We start from the raw sequence: 23,225 nt of genomic DNA, 5'->3' as shown, positions 1-23,225 counted from the left end.
GCTTCCTGCCTGGGGGAATCCTTTGTTGGGAGGTGTTAGCTGTCCCTGATTGTTTCCTGGAACATGAAAGGCACTGCAGACTAATTCAACCAAAGAAGTCAGCCATAGCAGAGCACTTGATGAACCAACCTGGACACAGCATATTATTTGAGAAGACAGAAATGCTGGATCATTCTAACAACCACCATTTCAGACTACACAGAGAAGCCATTGAAATCCATAAGAAGCAGGTGGACAATTTCAACAGAAACAGAAAACCATGAAAATGAACAAAATCTGTCTACCAGTATTTAAAAAAACTTGAGAATCAGGACAGTAAATAAAGAACAACACTAAAAAATCCTGGGAATTCCAGACAAGAAACAATCAAGGCTAACTAACACATCCCAACAAAGGATTCCCACAGCCAGAAGCAGCCAGAAACCTCCCTTTGAAGCTACAAGGCTATTAAATGCTAATCAAGGTGGCCAATTGCAACATTCCCACTTGCCTCCAACAGACAAGAGTTCTTTCTCCCACCTTGGATATTATTCCACATGTATATAACCTCACTTGCCTAGTTTCCAACAGACCTCACAACCTCTGAGGATGCCTGCCATGGTTGTGGGCGAAATCTCAGGAGAGAATGCTTTTGGAACATGGCCAGACAGCCTGGAAAACTCACAGCAACCCAAGGGAGGCTTAGCTGGAAAATACCATGGAAATCAAAAACACCCCCTTTCTCAGTAGCAAAAAGGGTAAAGGTTTCCCCTGACATCAAGTCTAGTCGAGTCCAACTCTGGGGTGGTGATGCTAATCTCCATTTCTATGCCAAAGAGGTCAGCATGACTGCATGGAGCGCAGTCACCTTCCCGCCAAGGCGGTACCTATTGATCTACTCACATTTGCATGCTTTCAAACTGCTAGGTTGGCAGAAGCTAGGGCTAACAGTGGGAGCTCACCAGATTCGAACCGGTAACCTTTCGGTCAGCAAGTGCAGCAACTCAGTGGTTTAACCCACAGCGCTACCAGGGGGCCCTATACCCTTCTCAGTAGGGAGACCTAATTTTGACCTTTTCCAGTAATTCCCAATTTGTTGTTGTTCATTCGTTCAGTCGTTTCCGACTCTTTGTGACCTCATGGACCAGCCCACGCTAGAGCTCCCTGTTGGCCGTCACCTCCACCAGCTCCTTCAGAGTCAAGCCAGTCACTTCAAGGATGCCATCCATCCATCTCGCCCTTGGTCGGCCCCTCTTCCTTTTTCCTTCCATTTCCCCCAGCATCATTGCCTTCTCTAAGCTTTCCTTTCTTCTCATGATGTGGCCAGAGTACTTCAACTTTGTCTCTACTATCCTTCCCTCCAATGAGCAGTCGGACTTTATGTCCTGAAGTATGGACTGGGTGGATCTTCTTGCAGTCCAATTCCCAATTAGTGTTCCCCTAAGACAGTAGAACTGGCTGTATACTGCCACAGGCAGCGTAAGGTCCTATGGAGCTACACTTTGGCACAAGGCATGATGGGAGTCCTGGGATAACAAGACTTGAGGTGGACTGTACCACTCGCATCGCGGGGGGAGGGGAATTAATAGCGAGGGCGAAGTTTGCACTTTTCTCTACGCAATCTACCATTAGAAGCCGTTTCTAACCTTACCCAGGGTTATATTGCTATAGCGAAGGAGTTTTTCTTGGGGAGTCACAGTGGTCTTTCACCCCCCCCCCCAAAGGTCTTAGTTTCAGCATCCCGTTTCCATAGAGACTGAGGGAGCGCGCGGCAAGATGGCGGTGACGGTAGCAGTGCCTCTTTGGCCGCTTAAATGCCCGTTTTAGTGGCGTTTCTCCTTGGTTATGCCTGTCAGGCGGCTCTTATGGGGGCTCGTGCTTCTTTCCACGGCTCGGGCCCAGGATGGGATTCCCGGTGGGTAGCGAACGACGGCGCCTGGGGTGTGAAGCCGTGCAGGGAGTTGTAGTTTGACAAGGCCCCTCGCCTCTCCAACCTACAACACGCTGGATGCTATTGCAGTCAGTCGTGGGAGTTAAACTGCTGCCAAACTGCATTCATTCTACAGTGTAGATGCACCCTTTGGGAAACTGCGGCCCCTTCCACACAACTGTATAAAATCCCTCACCTGCTTTGAACTGGATTATGTGGCAGTGTGGACTCAGGGCTCTTACCGACAGGCCCTACATCTCAGGATCTGATCCCAGGTTCTCTGCTTTAAACTGGATTACATGAGTCTGCACTGCAAGATAACCTGGAATCAGATCCTGGGATATAGGGCCTGTCTGGAAGGGCCCCCAGTTCAAAGCAGGCCTTGTGGATTATCTCCCTTGATATTCTGGAGATAATATACGGCTTGACAGGCCCGTAGCCAGGATTTCGTTTCGGGAGGGGGGGGGGGGCTGAATTTCTTTCAGGGGGGTTTCGGGGGGGGGGGGGGCTGAGTCTGAGTGAAAGAGGGTCTAGCCTAGCAAACCTTTTGTATCATTACCCCAATACCCCCATGCAAATGGGATATATTGAGTATGGTGATCAGATCATGATATGAATAAACATAACAGTTTAAATAATGCACCAGTAAGGCCTTTTCGCAGACCACCATGAGAATTTCGGGGGGGGGGGGCTGAAGCCCCTCAAGCCCCCCCTCCTGGCTACATGCCTGCGGCTTGATATACATACTGTTGTGTGGAAGGGCCCTCAGATAGCCCAGTTCAAAACAGACTTTATGGAAAGCCAATGGGATTTTGGCCTGCATCAATAGGAGCATAGTGTCTAGATCTAGTGAAGTAATGCTACCCCTCTATTCCGCCTTGGTTAGACCACACCTGGAATATTGTGTCCAATTCTGGGCACCACAATTGAAGAGAGTTGTTGACAAGCTGGAATGTGTACAGAGGAGGGCGACTAAAATGATCAAGGGTCTGGAGAACAAGCCCTATGAGGAGCGGCTAAAGGAGCTGGGCATGTTTAACCCGAAGAAGAGAAGGCTGAGAGGAGATATGATAGCCATGTATAAATATGTGAGAGGAAGTCACAGAGAGAAGGGAGCAAGCTTGTTTTCTGCTGCCCTGGAGACTAGGACGTGGAACAATGGCTTCAAACTACAAGAAAGGAGATTCCATCTGAACATGAGGAAGAACTTCCTGACTGTGAGAGCCGTTCAGCAGTGGAACTCTCTGCCCTGGAGTGTGATGGAGGCTCCTTCTTTGGAGGTTTTTAAACAGAAGCTAGATGGCCATCTGTCAGGGGTGCTTTGAATGCAATATACCTGCTTCTTGGCAGGGGGGTTGGACTGGATGGCCCATGAGGTCTCTTCCAACTCTATGATTCTATGATTATCTGCCTTGACATTCTGGGTTGCATGGTTGTGTGGAAGGGACCTACAGCTTCCAGGATCCCATAGTATTGAGGAGTGCGTTGATTGTGCTTTTCCTACATGGCAGGGGGTTGGACTAGATGGCCCATGTGGTCTCTTCCCACACGATGAGTCTATGAGCAATTTATCTGAGGCCAAACTGCATTTATTTTACAGTGGAGATACACCGAACATTGCAGGAAATGGGTATTGACTTTGCCATGTGCAAAAAGTCTAGAAATGTCTTCAAAGGGTTGGGTGCACCCTGCTGATTTCCCAAAATAAAGCCAACTTTCAGTATTACTGCTGCCGATCCCTGGCTTGTGGCTAGAAACAATTGCACAGACCTGCATTATATGGCCTTTAAGATCCCTTCCAATTCTATGAAGTTTGAGCAGCTCTGCCTGAATACAAAGGAATTTATGCTGAGGATAGTATTACAGTTTTTCCCCAGTTTCCTTCTTCCATAGATGAGCAGTGTGTTGGCATGCTAAAAAAACAAATGCCCAGGTACACTTGACCATTTAATTCAGTTTGAAGCTGTCCAGACAACAAACTCCCACAAAAGTGAACAAAAGAAAGCCCTTTATGCGCCTCAGTGCTCTATAATCCCCATCTGGGCCTCAAACTGGAAACGGGATGCTGTTCCAGGATTTCTTATGGAATCATCTACACAGTGAAACGGCTTTAAATTATCAACCTCAGAAGAAAAACATATCGTGCTTCTGTGTTTGTCTAGATGGAGATTGGAGCCAAATGTTGTAAACAGATTTTTTTCCTGTCACCTGGTTCACAAACAACTTTATTCTTCATGGGTCTTAAAGTAATACATCTTTTATTGATTTCTACTTTCTGTTTTTAGGCTTTCGGCCTTCTTTTATTTACATGTCTGGAACGGTTGTCACCTCCTCATTGGTCGGTGTTCCTGCAAATGTCTTCTCTATTGCTGTAACAGAGAGCGAAACAGGTAGGTTTTTTCTTTTCTAGATTACATTTGAAATGGTCAGAGCACTTTTCTATTCATTAAGACCATTGAATAGCTTTACTGGTGAAATTGTATTCTGCCACCCATAGCAGTGACTAAGGGCCCTTCTACACAGCCACATAACACAGAATATCAAGGCAGATAATGCACAATATATGCTTTGAACTGGGTTATCTGAGTCCACAATGCCATATAATCAAGTTCAATGTGGATTTTATACAGCTGTGTGGAAGGGGCCTAAAGGATGCAAAACAGTACACAATACCCTCTGCCAATGTATGCATAACTTGATCCATTGAGTAGAGTGGGGCAGTTGCCAGCCAGGGGAGGGGCAGTAACATTCCTATCAACTGTATTTCCTAAACCTACTGGCTGTTCTTTTCTCTTAGAGACAGAACGGTGTGTGTGCCCAAAAACCTGTATGAAAACAGGATTTAACTAGTAATCTAGTCTACCTCTGTATGTGGAATGCAAGCACCCTTCCGCACAGCCATATAACCCAAAATATCAAGGCAGAAAGTCCCAGAATATCTGCTTTGAACTGGGTTATCTGAGTCCACACTGCCATATATTCCAGTTCAAAGCAGATAATGTGGGATTTTATTCAGCTGTCTGGAAGGGATCTAAGACAAAACATCTGGTTGTTTGCCTAAGCAGCAAAACATTTTGGGTTAATCCTAGTTTGATTTTTGCTCTCTTCTAGGAATGTTACCCCCTTCAGACTGTAGTGGAAGGAACAAAACTGGTGACTGGACTCTAAATGTCACGTATCAAGAGGTTCGCAAAAATTGATTCTGCCAGTGAAATATCTTAACAGAGATGCTTCTAAAATGTCTTCTTTGAGCATAATGCCATACATTTCCAAATTTTGGGATTTATTTTCTCCTGACAGCTCTAAGAGGATTTTATAGTTTTTGTCCTTCATGTAGGTGAAATATAATATACCGAGAACTAATGTATATTGATATACTTTAACTATGTTTAATCATGCTAAAATACACCTCAAGCTGTAAGGAGAGGCAGGTAAGTAATACAATGTTGTTATTATTGTTATTATTTTATATAGATTTTTTCATAATACAATACAATACTTTCTGTGGTTGCTTGAGGATGAGAAGAATTCTGTATCTAGATGACACAGAATTTTGTATGTTTAGTCTACGAGGGAGAAAGACCCCAATAAAATATTGCTCTTCTATATCCTTCATATTATTGTTTCATTTTTTAAAATCAAACATGTAAGTAAAATCAAACATGTAAGAAAAACAATACAAGCAGGTACACTATGCAGCATTAAATTATCATAATATGCATGCATATATTTGCTACAGAGAAAAGGTTGAGACATCAGCCACAATTTATGCAAAAATTGAGACATAGCATAGCTCACGTAGACGTAGAATGGTCAAGCCAGAAAATAAATTAACAGTTAATATCATAATATAATTGAAAATCTTTTTTTTTTTTGGAGAAAAATATGTCATTTTAATGATCAGGACTAATTTGTTTTCAGGGCTGTTTTTCCCAGCAAGTTGTATTGATTTCTAATTAATGTTTTGTAAAACTGTGTTTCAGAATGTTTCCAGAGTGACCGTGCGCTTAACCAGAAACCTACAACTATGCACTTCAAATGCCACTCATTGCTGCATAGAGGCCCTTTGTGTGGTGGAGGCTTTGCAGGTTTCAGCTTGTTCGGACTCAGTGGTGGTGGCCCGCCTCTTGATCCAAGCTGAAATATATGCTAATACATCCTCACAAAATGTGTCAGGAAAAGTGGAAGGTATTCCGACTTTTCTTGCTTGATGTTGATGTTTTTCAGCTCATTTATATGAGTAACACAGTGATAGTGATCCAGTGCTTCTCCACAGTCTTTTGATATAACTTCATAACTTCATTGTTTGCTTGCATTGCCCGGCATCAGATAACAAAGGCAGCAGATTTTTGCACGTATTATATATGTATCTGTGTACTTACTTACTTAGGCGATCCCTCATTGTCCGAGTATGATGGCCTTCCAAGTGTAGTCTTAGCGGTGGATATGTAGGTGACTGTGGAACCCTATTCTTGACCCGCATGTTCTGCAGTGAGGACATCAGTTTCCAGGTGGAAGGCTGTCCTGATCAAGGTTGACTTGACATGCCTTCCTCTTGGCACGTTTCTCCCTTTTGCCCTCCATTTGTGCCTCTTTGAATTCTGCAGCACTGCTGGTCACAGCTGTCCTCTAGTTAGAGTGCTCAAGGGCCAGGGCTTCCCAGGGCCCTTCAACACAGCCCTATATCACGGAATATCAAGGCAGGAAATCCCACAGCATCTGCTTTGAACTGGGTTATCTGCCTTGATATTCTGGGATATAGAGCTGTGTGGAAGGGCCCCCAGTTCTCGGTGTCTGTGCCAGAGTTTTTAAGGTTGACTTTAACCCCAACTTTAAATCTCTTTTCCTGTCCACCAACATTCTGTTTTTCATTTTTGAGTTGGGAATAGAGTAACTGTTTTGGGAGATGATGATCTTTGGGCATTTGGACAACGCAGCTACTCCGGTGGAGTTGATGGCATAGGAGCATTGCTTCAATGCTGGTCCACTTGTCTTTCCAAAAGATTTGCAGGATTTTTTGAAGGCAACGCTAATGGAATCGTTCCAGGAGTTAAGTGTGACGTCTGTAGACAATCCACATTTTGCAGGCGCATAACAGGGTTGGGAGGACAGTAGCTTTATAAACAAGCACCTTGGTATCCTTACGGATGTCCCAATCCTCAATCACTCTGCTTCATTCGGAAAAATGCTGCACTCGCAGAGCTCAGGTGGTGTTGTATTTCAGTGTCAATGTTGACTTTTGTGTAGAGGTAGCTGCCAAGGTAGCGGAAATGGTCAACATTTTCTAACATTGCACCATTAAGCTGTATTTCTGGCATTGCGGAGGGATTGGCTGGTGTCTGCTGGAAGAGCATTTTGGTTTTCTCGATGTTCAGTGAGAGGCCGAGCTTCTCGTACACTTCTGCAAAAGGTGTTTAGAGTGGCTTGTAGGTCTTCTTCTGAATGTGCACAGACTATGTCATCAGCATATTGGAGTTCTATAACAGATGTTGTTATGACCTTGGTTTTGGCTTTCAGTCTGCTGAGGTTAAATAGCTTGCCGTATGTCCAATAGATGATTTCTACTCCGGTGGGAAGCTTTCCTCAACAAGATGAAGTATCATAGCAGTGAAGATGGAAAATAAGGTTGAGACCATAACACATCCCTGTTAAACACCTGATTCCACCTTAAATGAGTCGCTTTGGGAGCCATTGCTGTCCAAGACTGTTGCTATCATGTCATCGTGGAGGAGCCGCCAGATGTTTACAAATTTATCAGGGCATCCGATGTTTTGGACAATGGTCCAGAGAGCACTGTGATTCACTGTGTCAGATGCCTTTGCAAGGTCAATGAATGCCATGTGATTTTGTTCCCTGCATTTTTTTTGAGCTGCCGTGCAGTGCAGATCATGTCCACTGTTCCTCTGGAGGGGCGGAAGCTGTTCTGGAATTCTGGGAGGGTGTCTTCTGAGACAGGTAGAACCTGGTTTGCAAGGAGTCTTGAAAGGATTTTCCCAGTGCAGGTTATAAGGGAGATACCTCGATAGTTTCTGCAGTCTGTTCTTTCTCCTTTTTTGAAAAGGGTGATGATGGTAGCATCCTTCAAGTCTGCTGGGATTTTCTTGGATATATGTATTTGTGTAGGCTGGTGTTTTTGTGGGTTGTCTTATATAAAAATACACATTGTACTTTCTCTCTGATGCTGTCCTTGGTCAGCCCAAGCCACACAATGTTCAGGCTGGAGGGCAAGATTTGCTCTCCTTACTTTGGTTTTCTGGTAAAATGTGCTTTAAAACATACCCATATGGCTAACTATTTGCTTCTTTAGGAGTGAGGAAAAGAGTGTGCTTTAACACATCAACGTGAGAACTAAATACGTTCCCTGACTTTGGTGTCTCCCCGCAATATTGAACCACCTGCTGTTTGTATTTTCCTCTTGATTTTCTTACAAAGGATCTCATGTAAGAGATCAATTAGATTGTGCCTTGAGGATTTTGAGAATCAGAGAATTAATTTGGTTTTTTTAAAAAAAACATACCGTACTTTTCTGGAACGCCTACCAGAGAAGCTTACACGTTGTCAGTACTGAATAAGTCAGTCCCTCCCTTTATAATCTAAGGTCCCTTCCACACAGTCCTATAGCCCAGAATATCAAGGCAGAAAATCCCAGAATATCTGCTTTGAACTGGGTTATCTGAGTCCACACACAGATAATGTGGGATTTTCTGCTTTCATATTCTGGGATATAGGACTGTGTGGAAGCACTCTAAGAGACAAAACAATAAAGGTAAATGAGGGAAGAAGAGGGAGGAAAACAGAAAAACCAAACACCTGTTCTGAAAGGTATATTATCAAATGGAAAGCTTGAGTGTAAACAGTTGAGGGAAAGTCCTAGCAGAGAGGATCGACTAGCCCTGATTTCTATCTCTCCCAAAAAGGCATCAGATGGGATTTTTTCCTGTTAGATACCATATGTTGGAGGGAGGAGTCTCCAAAATTTCTAGTTCTCTCTCTTTTTCATTAGAGAAAGAAAGAGTGATCCCCAATCAAGCGTTTCAGCCTCTGGGTTCTTGTCCTTGCAATCTCACTGCAGGAGCCTGTGATGTCCTTTGCTGCTGTGATCAGGTACCAGTTCTGTGTTTAGCTTCTAAAACCTATGCCTGCAAAATGATCTGTGCATTTTTCTTCACATTTAGAAAAATGACATGATAACCCCCAGTAGTTTGTTTTCCTGGGCAAACTGTTAATTGAATAATTTCTAAGAAGGAAAATATACAACAAAGGCTGGAACTTTCTGTCTCAGAGCTGCAGTCACTCCCAAAGAGATTGTCTCTGTTACTGTATCTAATATAGTTCGTTTGAACTAAGGGCCCTTCCACACAGCCCTATATCTCAGAATAGCAAGGCAGGCAATCCCACATTAACTGAGTGTGGACTCAGGGCCCTTCCACACAGCCCTATATCCCAGAATATCAAGGCAGAAAATCCCACAATATCTGCTTTGAACTGGGTTATTTTAGTCCACACTGAGATAATGTGGGATTTTCTGCCTTAATATTCTGCGATTTAAGGCTATGTGGAAGGGCCCTAAGTGTGTTATATGGTGCAATCCTTTTGTGTGTGTTTTTCTTTCCAGGAATGCACCGCTGAGATGAAGGAACTGTTCAATGGGTCATGTTATAAAGGAGTGTTTGGTGGGGATGTTTGCCCTACTTTTGATCAGCTGTGCTCTGACCAGGCAGGAAATAATGCTCCCGATTGGTTTCCCTTCTTATGTGTGCAGTCTTCTCTTAAGAATACACCTTTCCTTGGTTATTTCTATCATGGATCTATGTAAGTATGGTGTGTCAGTGTATAAAATAATCTAAATACTGGAAACACAACCTTTAAGACTTTAATAGCAATCTAAATATGTTTTTAAAATATGTTTGCAGTTCTTCTTCATACCAAGTCTCTTCATTTAAGATTCCATCTCAAACGGTCCAAGGAAGGCTTTCTAGTGGTTACAAACAAGGAGATCCAATTCTAACCATAGCAAATACGTATTTTACAGTTCCTCAGGTAATGGCTGTCTGCTTTTACAAATAACCCACATTCCTGTCTGTGTGTTCAAAATAAGTGAAAAGAATGGCACAAATGTCTCATTTCCTGCTTTTTCCTGTTGTATGATGTAGGTGTCCATAGCTGGGCAATGTGCAATAAATAGCCCTGTTGCTTTTCTTCAGAATTTTGAAGTCGAATGTTTTGCTGCTTGCAATCAATTGAATAGCTCACTGACTGATATACTGATTAACAGTGGTACTGGAGGTATGTTGCTTTTGTATTTGGCCTTCCATCAGTTGTTTGGTTTCCTCCAACAGTTGTAGTATTTTCAGGTGACAGTGATTTTTTTCTTAACACATAGCTCAGATCACTCACTACCTGTGCAATGTCCAAAATCCATATGTGTATTTAATTCATAGCATTACATGTATGTATGTCACCAACAGGAATTCAGCCAATATCTTTAGCATTTTTTTCAGGATTTTCAAGGGAAAACATCTGAATTAGCCATTTGGGAAACAATGTTTTCTTGTTCCCCAAGCAACAAATAAATAAATAATAATAATTATTGTTATTATTATTATTATTATTATTATTATTCCAAATGGCATAATTGCAACAATAATTGGTTAGTAAAGAGTGCATCAGCTGGTTATATTTGTAAGTGTCAGAAACAGTAACAATAACCTGGGTTTCTGTGAGTTTTCCAGGCTATATGGCCTGGAATACATAACAACAACAACAACAACAACCTGTTGGGTGATCAGAGTAACAGGTAATGTTTCTTTTCATTGCAGCTTGATTATAAAGTTTTACTTCCCTTGCTGTTTTTCAATTTTTTTTGCCAGACATCATCAAGTTGCAGGTGACCCACGAGAAGAAAACCACTAATATAGATAGCTGTATTGGTAAAGGTAAATATTATTTAATTTTATATATTACATTTTTCATTGTAAGGTAAGAGTCTTTAAGTCCCAATTCAACTAACTCTTCTTTTGTGCTCAGAATGCAGAAATGTGACATTTGCAGAGGATTACATGATCATATGGGAAGGCAAAAGAATAATAGAAATGAAAGTCAACATTCTTTTTGGGGACATATGTCCAGAAGGTACCATTATTTTTATTTGTCATTGCATAGTCACACATTCTTTTTTCCAAGTATGTTGTTTTTGAGACATAATCTTATCAAGTTATTACCAGAGCATGAATGGAAAGTGTTCTGGTTTTGAAACTGAAGCTTTAATATGTATGTTAGAGATAAAAGTTGTTGTAATATGGCGTCCTTCCTTTTTTATAATATGTCCTTTTCTTTATTAGAGGCACCGACTCAGAAATTCACAGTCAACTTTGTGAGTGTAAATGCTACCAGCACAGAAGAATTTTCTGGCAATCCAGGTGAAATGCCTCATTGGTTTAAAAGATGCTTGTTTTTTGTTATATTGATTGCCAGCAGTCAGGGATACTGGGATAAAGGGGTAAAGTGGGGTATAAATAAATACAATACAAAGGGCTAAATACAAAGTGCTGGTAATTACCTATAAAGCCATAAATGGTTCAGGCCCTGACTGTCTGAAAAACCGTATCTTCGCATACAGACCTGCACGAACACTGGTCTGTGGGAGAGGCTCTGCTCTTGGTCCCATCCCCGTCTTGGTCCCATCCCCGTGCAGCTGGTGGGAATGAGAGAGGGGGCCTTCTCTGTGATCACTCCCCTCCCTCCTTAAAGAACTAAAGGCAGCCCCTTCTCTCCTCTCCTTTAAAAAGCTTTAAAAAACCCATCTATGCACTTTAGCTTATGGAGAGGAGGAGGACTTATCACATCTTATATATACCCCTGCCTACTTGTTGGACACCTACCCTTATCGGTTAGCTGTATACCATCTTAGCTCTAATATTTTGAGTTGAATTTTAAGAGTTTTAAAGAACTTATTATGTTTTAAATATGTATGATGTATTATGTCATGTTTATTTAAGTTGTTGTTTTTATAATTTTTGTTGAGTTTGTTTTTTGACATGCTATGAATGTTTGCCACTGTCTTTTTTATTTTGCTAGAAGCTGGTCTGAGTCCTCTCTGGGACATAGGGCGGGTTATAAATTAAGCATTGTTAATAATAATAGTAGTAGCAATAATGATAATACTGGTTTCTCTTTAATATTTTGGCACGTGTGTCAGGTTTGAATATAGGTCAGGATCATTCCCATCCAAATGATTTGTAATGATCTGAATTTGGGCAGGAAAAATGAGTGGCTATCAATACAATATAATTGAAGTCCCATTTGTTTGGAATAGGTGTGAGTAATGTGGTGTGTCCAGGAAAGAATACTTTTAATTGAAGCCAGCTCCACTGGCTGCCTATCAGCTTCTGAGCACAATTCAAAGTGCTGGCTTTGGCCTATAAAGCCCTGAACGGTTCTGGTCCAGTTTACTTGTCCGAACGTATCTCTCGTTATGATCCACCTAGGGCCCCCATTGTTGCAATCACACCTGATGGGAACAAGGGACAGGGCCCTTTCTGTGGTGGCCCCTCGGCTGTGGAACTCCCTCCCAAGTGAAATTAGATCTGCTGCATCCCTCTTGACCTTCCGGAAACAAGTTAAATCCTGGCTATGGGATCAGGCCTTTGTAGATTAGGTTGACTTGCTGACATAACGATGTTTATAGAACTGACTGACTGCCCCTTGGATGATGAGTCAAACTGGCGACTACTGACTGCCTGATTGTTTTTATATTATTTTATACTGTTTTATACTGTTTTATTGCTATACTGCTGTTAAATTGTATATTTATGTTCTGGTATGGGCATCATGGGGTGCCGATTTGTTAGCCGTCCTGAGTCCCTCTGCGGAGGTTGAGAGAGGACGGGATATAAAAGCCCTAAATTAATTAATTAATTAATAATTTTGCTGCTGTAGACAACCCCAATGTCTGCCATCTTCTACTGCTTCAAGGCTGGTAGGAAAGAAGGTGAATTGCTAAGCACACCTGAGGGTGGGAGCACATTTGTGACAGTGTGTGTACTGAACAAACTCAAGGAAGTTTAGTATTTGGCACAATTGCTTGGTAATATAAAACCTCATCCAAAATTCTCTTTGTCTGTATAGGTTATCAAGTTGGGAAACCGATTAGAGCTGCAAATCTGAATTCTTCCGATGCTGTTGCCACGTTAAATCTTTGGAAGCCTGGTATTACAATTTGAAAGTGATAACAGTGTAGTATTTTGTTGTTTTTTCGTTCAGTTGTTTCCAACTTTTGTGACCTTATAGACAAGACCACGCCAGAGCTCCCTGTTGGCCATCGCCACCCCCAGTGCAGTATAAATATGTTAATTAAATATGTTAATTAAATAAATATGTTAATTATTACTCTTAACATATTAAATTAAATAAATATGTTAATTATTACTCTTAACATTTTTTCCTCCCATGGTGTAGTTTTTGTTGTGTGTTTTCAAGTCATTTCTGGCTTATTGCAACCCTAAAACTGATCTATAAAGAGGACTTCTAGGCAAAATTTGTTCAAATGGTGTTTGCTATTGCCTTTGTCTGAGGTCGAGATAATTTGACTTGCCCAAGGTCAGCTAGTGGGTTGCCATGGCGAGCAAGGATTCAAACTCCAGGCATCCTAATCTAATAAAAACCATTGCTTTTGTTGTTATATTGTTGTGTTGCGTTGAGGCCTTGGCCTTTGTAAGCCGCATCGAGTCCTTCGGGAGATGCTAGCGGGGTACAAATAAAGTTAATAAATAAATAAAATAAATAATAATAATAAAAACCACTACCCCACATTAAAGCCTTTAACCAACTGAACTGCTATATTTATGAGTTGTAAAAAGATATTGGTGACTAATTCATAAAGATACTGTTAATAGTGGGTCCTTGGTGTTTGCTGGGATTTGATTCCAGGACCCCTGGTAGATCATTCATAAATGTCCTAAGATAAGTATATGACTCGCTCCAGATCGTAACATTTTCCTATGGAAATTATTCCTCTTCACTTGATATTAGAAGAAGCCCTGAATAAGATTGTCTACTCTTCCCCCTGCTCTTTGTGTCCACTGTAAAGTTTTCCCAATATACTTTGAGTCCATATTTAGAGTCAAAATCAAAGGCCAAAGAGTTATTTTAAATATATGATATTACAATAGTAGTATCAGATTCACTTTGAGAAATAGATGGTTTCTCAGTTATTTTTTAAAAATAATTTTGAACAAACCATAGCTTTATAGTTGAATTGAACTAAGTCAAACAACATAGGGTTGCTGTGAGTTTTCTAGGCTGTATGACCATGTACCAGAAGCATTCTCTCCTGACTTTTCAGGTCTCCAGGGCAGTAGAAAACAAGCCTGCTCTCTCCTCCCTATGACTTCCTATCACATCTTGATACATGGCCCTCATCATATCACCTCTCAGCCTTCTCTTCTACAGGCTAAACATGCTCAACTCTTTAAGCTGCTCCTCAGAGGGCTTGTTCTCCAGACCCTTGATCATTTTAGTCGTCCTCCTCTGGACACATTCCAGCTTAGAGTCAACATCTCCCTTCAATTGCAGTTTCCAGAATTGAATATAGTGTGATTCCAGGTGTGTCTGACCAAGGCAGAATAGAATAGAGGGGTAGCATGAGTTCTCTGGATCTAGACGCTAGACTCCTATTTATGCAGGCCAAAATCTCATTGGCTTTTTTAGCTGCCACATCATGTTGTTGGCTCATATTTACCTTCCTGTCCATGAGGACTCCAGCATGCCCAGCTCTTTAAACTGCTCCTCATAGGGCTTGTTCTCCAGACCCTTGATCATTTTGGTTGCCCTGCTCTGGACACATTCCAGCTCGTCAACATCTCCCTTCAGTTGTGGTGCCCAGAATTGACACAGTATTCCAGGTGTGGGCTGACCAAGGCAGACTAGAGGGGGAGCATGACTTCCCTGGATCTAGACACTATACTCCTGTTTATGCAGGCCAAAATTTCATTGGCTTTTTTTGCTGCCGGATGACATTGTTGGCTCATGTTCACCTTCCTCCCCACGAGGATTCCAAGATCTTTTTTCACACTTACTGCTGTCGAGCCAGGCATCCCGCATTCTGTATCTTTGCATTTCATTTTTTCTGCCTAAGTAGATAAGAGTATCTTGCATTTATCCCTACTGAACTTCATTTTGTTAGTTTTGGCCCATGTTTAGTTATATTAATAACAAGCTTGATGTAAAATGCTGGCAAGGATGCTCTGTTCAAGGATAAAATATAGCCCTGGAGTCTGGTTTCTTTTTCCTTTTGTGTAATGATAATTTTGGACCCCCCAGTGGCGCAGTGGGTTAAACCGCTGAGCTGCTGAACTTGCTGACTGACGTGTCAGCGATTCAAATCTGGGGAGCAGGGTGAGCTCCCATTGTTAGCCCCAGCTTCTGCCAACCTAGCAGTTTGAAAACATGCAATTGTGTAGATCAATAGGTACCACTTTGGTGGGAAAGTAACAGTGTTCCATGCAGTCATTCTGGCCACATGACCTTGGAAGCATCTACGGACAACACCGGCTCTTCGGCTTAGAAATGGAGATGAGCACCCCCCCCCCCCCCCCAGAGTCAGACACAACTAGACTTAATGTCAAGGGGAAACCTTTACCTTTTTTAAAATGATAATTCCAAAACAGCTCTGTTCATAATTTTTCCATTGAAATTATTTTAAAAAACAATATTCCTAATGCGGGGTTATTTTATTATCCCTCAAATGTATTTCCACAATGACTGTTTAGTCACTTGGCTTGAAATGTGTCCAAAATCACAGTTTAAAAACACAGGTTAATGTAACAGGTATGGAACTGGGGGGGGGGGACTGATAGGAGGGGTCAAAACACTGGGGGGCACTAAAGGAGATGGGAGGGGCACATTACAAGTCTAGTAGCATTTCCACTGTAACATGTTGCTCTAACTACACTTCCAACAGGGTGTTGCCTTGCAGAGTGGACCATCATGTTTTCTAATCTGTTTTTTTAGTAACTGCCTCACTGGGGAGCTGTGTTTTGTGCTAGTCAGTGACCGTAATAAAATGTTGTATTGTGTTGAAATCTATACCATCAATTTTAGTTAGTTTTAAAAATAATGTTGCATAAAGTCACAAGCAAATATCTTAAATTGTGTTCTTTTATTACATAGGTGGGCAGAATTTGTGTACATCATCAAGTCTTACACCCATTTTATTTGGATTAAATTCAGTCTCTGGATGCGTTGTAGAGGTTGATCTTGGAGGCAACTGCAGTCAGTTGAGGTAAAACAACTTCCTCCCTTTTTAAAATGTCTGGCATATTTGAAGTACAATGTGATCCTAGCATTGACATGTTTATATTATCAAAATAAATAATAGCGGTTCTTTTATCAAAATACCCACATTGACTTCAGAAATTCTAAAGACTTCCCAGCTGCCAAGTATGTATAACATGTTATAGACTGACTTACCAAATCTGAGTGCTAGAAATTAATTTATAACACACATTTCTTTGCAGGGAGAATGTTACTGAACAATTTAGTTCTTTGCTGCAAGCTAACTATATTGGAAAGAGAGGCAACTCCAATGCAAGTGTCCCAGATGACTGGGTGGAAATTATCAGTGAGTAGCAGTAGTCAATAGCATGAAGTCTACTGTAGAATTTTTATATTTTAAACAACTGGAATTATTGGGTAAAGTGAGTCATTTGCAGTAGTAGTAGTAGTAGTAGTAGTAGTAATAATAATAATAATAATAATAATAATAATAATAGTTACTATTGTTGTTGTTATTTGTTATGAACCTCTCCTCATGGCTTGAGACAGGGTACAACACCATTAAAACACAACACCATAAAATACATAAAGTGCGCATATTAATGTGCATTTTTATAAAATATTCATATTCAATACACGGTACAAAGATTAACATACAATAGTGATAGAATGTAAATTTAAAATTTATGATTTAAAATGGACTGTGTGGTGGCTTCCCAACTGCAGGGATACTTGGATGAAACCGATTATCTTGATCCCTTGCAGTCTGGCTTTAGGCCTGGTCATGGAACGGAGACAGCTTTGGTTGCCTTGATGGATGACCACCACAGAGAACTAGATAAGGGGAGTGTGTCCCTGTTGGTTCTCTTGGACATCTCAGTAGCTTTCAATACCATCAACCATGGTATCCTTCTGGGTCAGCTCTCGGGATGAGTCTTGGGGGCACTGCTATGGAGTGGCTCCGCTCCTACCTGTAGGATCGTACCCAGATGGTGATGCTGGGGGACACCTGCTTGGACCCCTGACCTGTGGGGTTCCGCAAGGTTGTATTCTTTTCCCCATGCTATTTATCATCTACATGAAACCTCTGGGTTAGGTCATCTGGAGTTTTGGAGTTGGGTGTCATCTCTACGCAGATGACACACAACTCGACTAATCTTTTCCACCTCATTCTAAGGAAGTCCCCCCAGATCCTGGACCAGTGCCTGGCTGCTGTGATGGACTGGATGAGGGCCAACAAACTGAGGCTTAATCCAGACAAGACAGAGGTCCTCCTGGTCAGTTGTGAGGCCAATTGGGGTGTAGGGTGGCAACCTGTGCTTGACAAGGTTACACTCCCCCTGAGGGCTCAGGTCTGGGGGTCCTGGACTCCGCGTTGAAGCTCAGGTGTCGGCAGTGGCCTGGAGGGCTGCCTTTGAAGACGGCTCAGAAACTGCAGTTAGTTCAGAGATCGGCAGCTAGATTACTAACTGGGGCTAGCTATAGGGAGCATACCATGCCCTTATTAAAGCAGCTCCACTGGCTGCCAACGAGTTTCCGGGCCCAATTCAAAGTGCAGGTTATTACCTTCACTTCTGCACTTTATGGGGCTGATATTATATAAAGCTGCTATTTTCGCAGCCTGTTGGGTTTTATAGTATAAATTAATAGGGTTTTATTGTTGTTTTAAATAAAATTGAGTTAATTTTATTGTTATTAACTTTTATTTCCTGTATTTTGTTGTATTTGTATATTGTTGCACTACTGAGTGCTTTCTGTGAGCCACCCCAAGTCCCCTTGGGGAGGTGGTGGCGGGATACAAGTAAAGCTATTATTATTATTATTATTATTATTATTATTATTATGCCTGCCAGAATTAAATTGGGGATCACACCCTATAAACATTGGGTAGGCCTGCAACTTAAAGAACACTTTAAAATATCCTTTTTGACATGTAGTTTTGAAAGTTAAAAATTTTCCACAAGTAATTTAGTAGTTTCTCAGAACCTTGGTTTCTCCATTCACAGATTTACATACTCTTGGCCCCAGTATCAATGAAAGCATTTGGAATCTAAAGGGGATCTGCCTGGATATTCCTTCCCACTTGAATATTCAGATTATTACTGCTGATGTGGGTGCAATAGAAGGAGCTGCACAAGAAGAGATACTTGGTGTACAAATGAGGTATGGAACATTTTTAAAGTGGGATGATTTCTTTTATTTTTCCTTTGCTCAGTCTGCATAGTTTCAGCAACTGGAAGTCTCAGCCCTAGTTGAGATTCTTTTTCACTCTTTTATTCCCACTATATGTGTTTTTTATGTCTCTGGGATGAAAAATAACTTGGTTTTGTTTGTAGTGCTTGGCCTGTTATGATCAGGAGTGTTATACTCTGTCCTGGGAGAGGGAAACAAAGTTTGCACTCAGAAAAGTTATAAGAATAATAATAAATTTATTTTTATACCCCGCCAACCATCTCCCCATGGGGTTTCGGAGCAGCTATCCAATATCTGCATCCAATTCCAAAATCTGCATCCAGTTTGCAAGGTTTTTTGTGTGTGTGTGTGTGTCAGGAGCGACTTGAGAAACTGCCAGTCGCTTCTGGTGTGAGAGAATTGGCCATCTGCAAGGACATTGCCCAGGGGACGCCCAGGTGTTTTGCTGTTTTGCCATCCTTGTGGGAGGCTTCTCTCGTCCCTGCATGGGGAGCTGGAGCTGACAGAGGGAGCTCATCCGCGCTCTCCCGGATTCGAACCTCTGACCTGTCGGTCTTCAGTCCTGCCAGCACAAGTGTTTAACCCATTGTGCTACCAGGGGCTCCAGTTTGCAAGTTAAACAGCTTGCATAGCATTGCTGTCCTTTTTCATACTGGTCACAGAGGGGTGAGCTAAAGCAGCAGTGGAGTTGTCTACCAGGACCACTGAAAATAACTGATCACTTTACATAAGAACATCAACATGATAAACATAGCATACTTTTACTGTTTTGTCTTGTTGCACTTGAAGTTTTCCATTCATAATACAGATTTCTTTCTTTATTCAGTTTTTCAATGATAACATGGCAGGTCCAGTGTCCTCTTGTCTGTGAAGTAAGAGACACTTTTCTTCCTATCTCTGTGGCTGTCCAGTTCATTCAAATTCCAGCTCAACCTCCTGTTCCAATGACAAGGTGACTTATCTAGGATGTGGTACAGCCGGAATCCAACTATTTATTTGTTAATTACATTTGTAGCTTGCCTTTTTTATAGCGGGTTCAAGGCTCCTTAAACTACTACTACTACTAAATTAATTACCTGTGAATAATAATAATAATAGATAATAATAATGTATTGTCGAAGGCTTTCATGGCTGGAATCACTAGGTTCTAGTGGGTTTTTTCGGGCTATAGAGCCATGTTCTAGAGGCATTTCTCCTGACGTTTCGCCTGCATCTATGGCAAGCATCCTCAGAGGTTGAGACCTTCTCAACCTCTGAGGATGCTTTCCATAGATGCAGGCGAAACGTCAGGAGAAATGCCTCTAGAACATGGCTCTATAGCCCGAAAAAACCCACTAGAACCTAGATAATAATAATAATAATTTAATAATAATAATAGGGTCCAAATTCAGGCAGACAGAGTTTTGGAGCACAATACTCCTGACCCCACGATCTTGTTAAAAAACCAAGTATGGATTGTCGATGTTGCAATCCCAGGTGACAGCAGGATTGAAGAGAAACTAGAAAAGCTGACACAATATGAGGATTTAAAGATCGAACTGCAAAGACTCTGGCACAAGCCAGTCAAGGTGGTCCCAGTGGTGATCGGCACACTGGGTGCAGTGCCTAAAGACCTTGGCCTGCACTTAAACACAATCGGCGCTGACAAAATTACCATCTGCCAGCTGCAGAAGACCACCTTACTGGGATCTGCACGCATTATTCGCCGATGCATCACACAGTCCTAGACACTTGGGAAGTGTCCAACATGTGATCCAATACAACAGCCAGCAGAGTATCTGCTGTGGACTCATCTTGTTGTGTTTCAAATAATAATAATAATAATAATAATAATTTATTATCAACCTAAGCTTTGATTGGCCCAGGATCACTCAGCAAATTTCATGACTCACTGTTGACTTGAACTAGTCATAGAATCCTAAGAGTGGGAAGAGACCCCAAGGGCCATCCAGTCCAACCCGCTCCTATCAGATAGCAACACAAAATAAAAGCACTTTCGACAGATGCCCATCCAACCTGTTTAAAAATCTCCAGAGAAGGAGACTCCACCAGATTTCCAGGTAGCACATGCCACTCTCGAACAGCTCTTATCATCAGGAAGTTCTTATTCATGTTTAGGGGGGAATCTTTTTTCCTGCAATTTTAATCCATGGCTTTATGCCCCAGTTTCCAAAGCAGCAAATAAGAAGCTTGCACCCTCCTCAATATGGCATCAGTTGATCCAACTCTTTAGTTCAGGGCTGGGCAACTGTCATGGGACTTGAATTTCCATTTTTAAATTGGCCCAGTGCTCAAGGTTAGAGTTTTGAGAGGAGGATTTTTGAATGCTTGGCACCAACACAATTGGAAAAACTTGTAAAACTGCAACCCCCCTGTAATTTTGTAGCATGAAGATATGGTAATTAAAGTGGAGTCAAACTGCATTAATTCTACAGTGCAGATGCACCCCCAAATGTAGTCTAAGCCATATCAAGCTAGAAGATGGTAATGTTTTACTGACAAATCCCTTATTTCTTACTACAGAGCGCATGTGTCTTTGTTTAAGACTTTGTTTTAAATACTTTTGCAGATTTCAGATTAACTACACAGAATATGACTGCAAGAGAAATGATGTTTGTTGGCCGGAGCTTTTTTATCCCTTGACATCTTACTACACTGGTAAGAATACAGAGTTGTTTACAGTTTCTTTACAGTGTAAAGTTTCTTTATAGCCGTGATAAGGAAAGTGTGGCCCTCAGATGCTGGACCTTGGCTCTGGCAATCCTTACCACTTGACTGAGTTGGCTGCTGATGGGAATAGTAGTCCAGCTTGTATTTCTGCTTACTTCCCAGATCACTGTTAAAGTATAAGGAATGCAGTGCCCTCGGTTTCAGACTCTTTAAGTCAAACTGTTTCATATTTTATTTTTCAGAAGAACCATACTCCCGCTCTCTTGCCAAAGGACTGTTGCTGATCTTTTTTATTGTGATTGCGGTGGTGCTGAGTGCTCTTTGGAGGTGAATCAGCAAAGTGTGGAATAAGCCATGAGTGTCTTTTTTCAGAAGTCAAGATAGCTATTTTGACGGCCCTTTTCTATACTTTTAATAAGTGGTGTTTTTATAGAATTTTATAGAAAGAAAAAATGTTTGTATTTTTTTTTCTAAGAGGAGAAACATTAAAATAAAACATCATGTATTTTAAAAAAACGCAGCAGTATTTCTGATTTTTTTAAAAAAAATATGAAATGAGCCAGTTCAAGTTTTAAAGGAAAGGTAATACTATCTCAGTTATGTGTCTTACCACTTGAAGTCACTTCTAGATCAATCAAAGTTGTTTCTGCATTCATTTTGTCTTTTCAGAATGGGAACATTGACAAGTAATAACTTGGTCTTAATACTAAAATTCATAACTTTGATTTCACCTTTCCTTTTCTCTGTACCTTTAACTCCATCTCTGCCACTGAGCAACATTCAGGGTGGTTCAGAGCAATCTAGGAAGTTTTGAGGAAAGTAAGAAACAAATGTGCCAAATGGCCAGAGATTTATTCTTGTTCCCTGGCACATTGGGGGAAAAATACTGTGCCCACTCCCAATAATGAGGTTGAGCCCCCCCCCCCCCCCCCGGGTCAAATTAACAAAGATAAAATACTGGAACTGTAGCAGGAAGACCTGTGGGGAGCAGTAGCCCAAAGTTTAGCTGATCGGCGATGCAAACTAGCAGAGGAGCCCAGCAGCAACTACCAGCACCCTGGATACTTTCTTTCCCCACTTATTACAAACTAACACCTTCAATAGATGTGCATTGCAGTGCGTTATCCTCATATTTGATTCTTTGAATCCTTTTTGCCTATTGTGTCCTTTTCTCTCCTTCCTGTCTTTGGCAGCTGGCCCTGGTAACTACTTGGCCTCATGGACCCCATAGCCCTCAGAGTGGGACTCCCTTCTTTCTTTCCCCCTGGAATGTAACCTCCCTTCACCCCAACTAACCCTAAACCAACCTTTGCCCCTGTGGATACCCCAGTTCCCGTGATTGGGCTCCCCTGGTATCCACAGACACCCTTTTGTGTATATAATATAATATTTTATGGGTAGCTGTAAGTTTTTCAGGCTGTATAGCCATGTTCCAGAAGCATTATCTCCCGATGTTTTGCCTGCATCTATGGCAGGCATCCTCAGAGGTTGTGAGGTTTCACCAAGCCCACTTGCATGGACAATTTATTTATTTATCGTGTCATCAGCAACCAGACATTTGTATTACATTTTTAACAAAAACAAACAGACAAAACACAGAATTTGCAAGCTTGGTAGTTGATTAAATGTCCTTTGACCAGTATCTGGCCACTTGGAGTGACTCTGGTGTTGCCGCAAGATGATCCTCCATTGTGCATGTGATGGGGCTCAGATTGCATTGCAGCAGGTGGTCTGTAGTTTGCTCTTCTCCACACTCGCATGTTGTAGATTCTACTTTGTAGCCCCATTTCTTAAGATTGGCTCTGCATCTCGTGGTGCCAGAGCGCAGTATGTTCAGTGCCTTCCAAGTCGCCCAGTTTTCTGTGTGCCCAGGAGGGAGTCTCTCATTTGGTATCAGCCATTGATTGAGGTTCTGGGTTTGAGCCTGCCACTTTTGGACTCTCGTTTGCTGGGGTGTTCCAGCGAGTGTCTCTGTAGATCTTAGGGAACTATTTCTTGATGTTTATATGAAAATATGAAGAAAAAAGCCACTGTTTCATAAAACCAGCAACCAGAAACTATTTCTGGGGGACATGAGAGAAGCCTCCTCGCAGGATTGCAAGACATCCGGGTGTCCACTGGGCAACATTTTCGTAGACGGCTGATTCTCTCGCTCCATAAGCGACCAGATGCATGGACA

At 41.7% G+C, this 23,225-nt stretch overlaps 1 protein-coding gene across 1 annotated transcript; it reads left to right on the top strand.

Annotated features, from left to right (window-relative positions):
* Window positions 1–1,738: 1,738 nt before the first annotated feature.
* TCTN2 (tectonic family member 2) lies at window positions 1,739–21,562 on the top strand. The gene is made up of 18 exons (XM_060785545.2): window positions 1,739–1,894; window positions 4,195–4,299; window positions 5,021–5,094; window positions 5,893–6,097; window positions 8,913–9,013; window positions 9,525–9,721; window positions 9,823–9,949; window positions 10,063–10,195; window positions 10,780–10,845; window positions 10,937–11,041; window positions 11,251–11,328; window positions 13,037–13,117; window positions 16,079–16,190; window positions 16,426–16,529; window positions 18,190–18,346; window positions 19,203–19,328; window positions 20,946–21,034; window positions 21,289–21,562. The coding sequence occupies exons 1-18, from the start codon at window positions 1,825–1,827 to the stop codon at window positions 21,375–21,377; spliced, it is 2,019 nt and encodes a 672-aa protein (XP_060641528.2). The 5' UTR covers window positions 1,739–1,824; the 3' UTR covers window positions 21,378–21,562.
* Window positions 21,563–23,225: the final 1,663 nt, after the last annotated feature.

Source organism: Anolis sagrei, chromosome X (assembly GCF_037176765.1).
Source record: "Anolis sagrei isolate rAnoSag1 chromosome X, rAnoSag1.mat, whole genome shotgun sequence".
Classification (NCBI taxonomy): domain Eukaryota; kingdom Metazoa; phylum Chordata; class Lepidosauria; order Squamata; family Dactyloidae; genus Anolis; species Anolis sagrei.
This window is presented reverse-complemented; position numbering and strand designations above follow the sequence as displayed.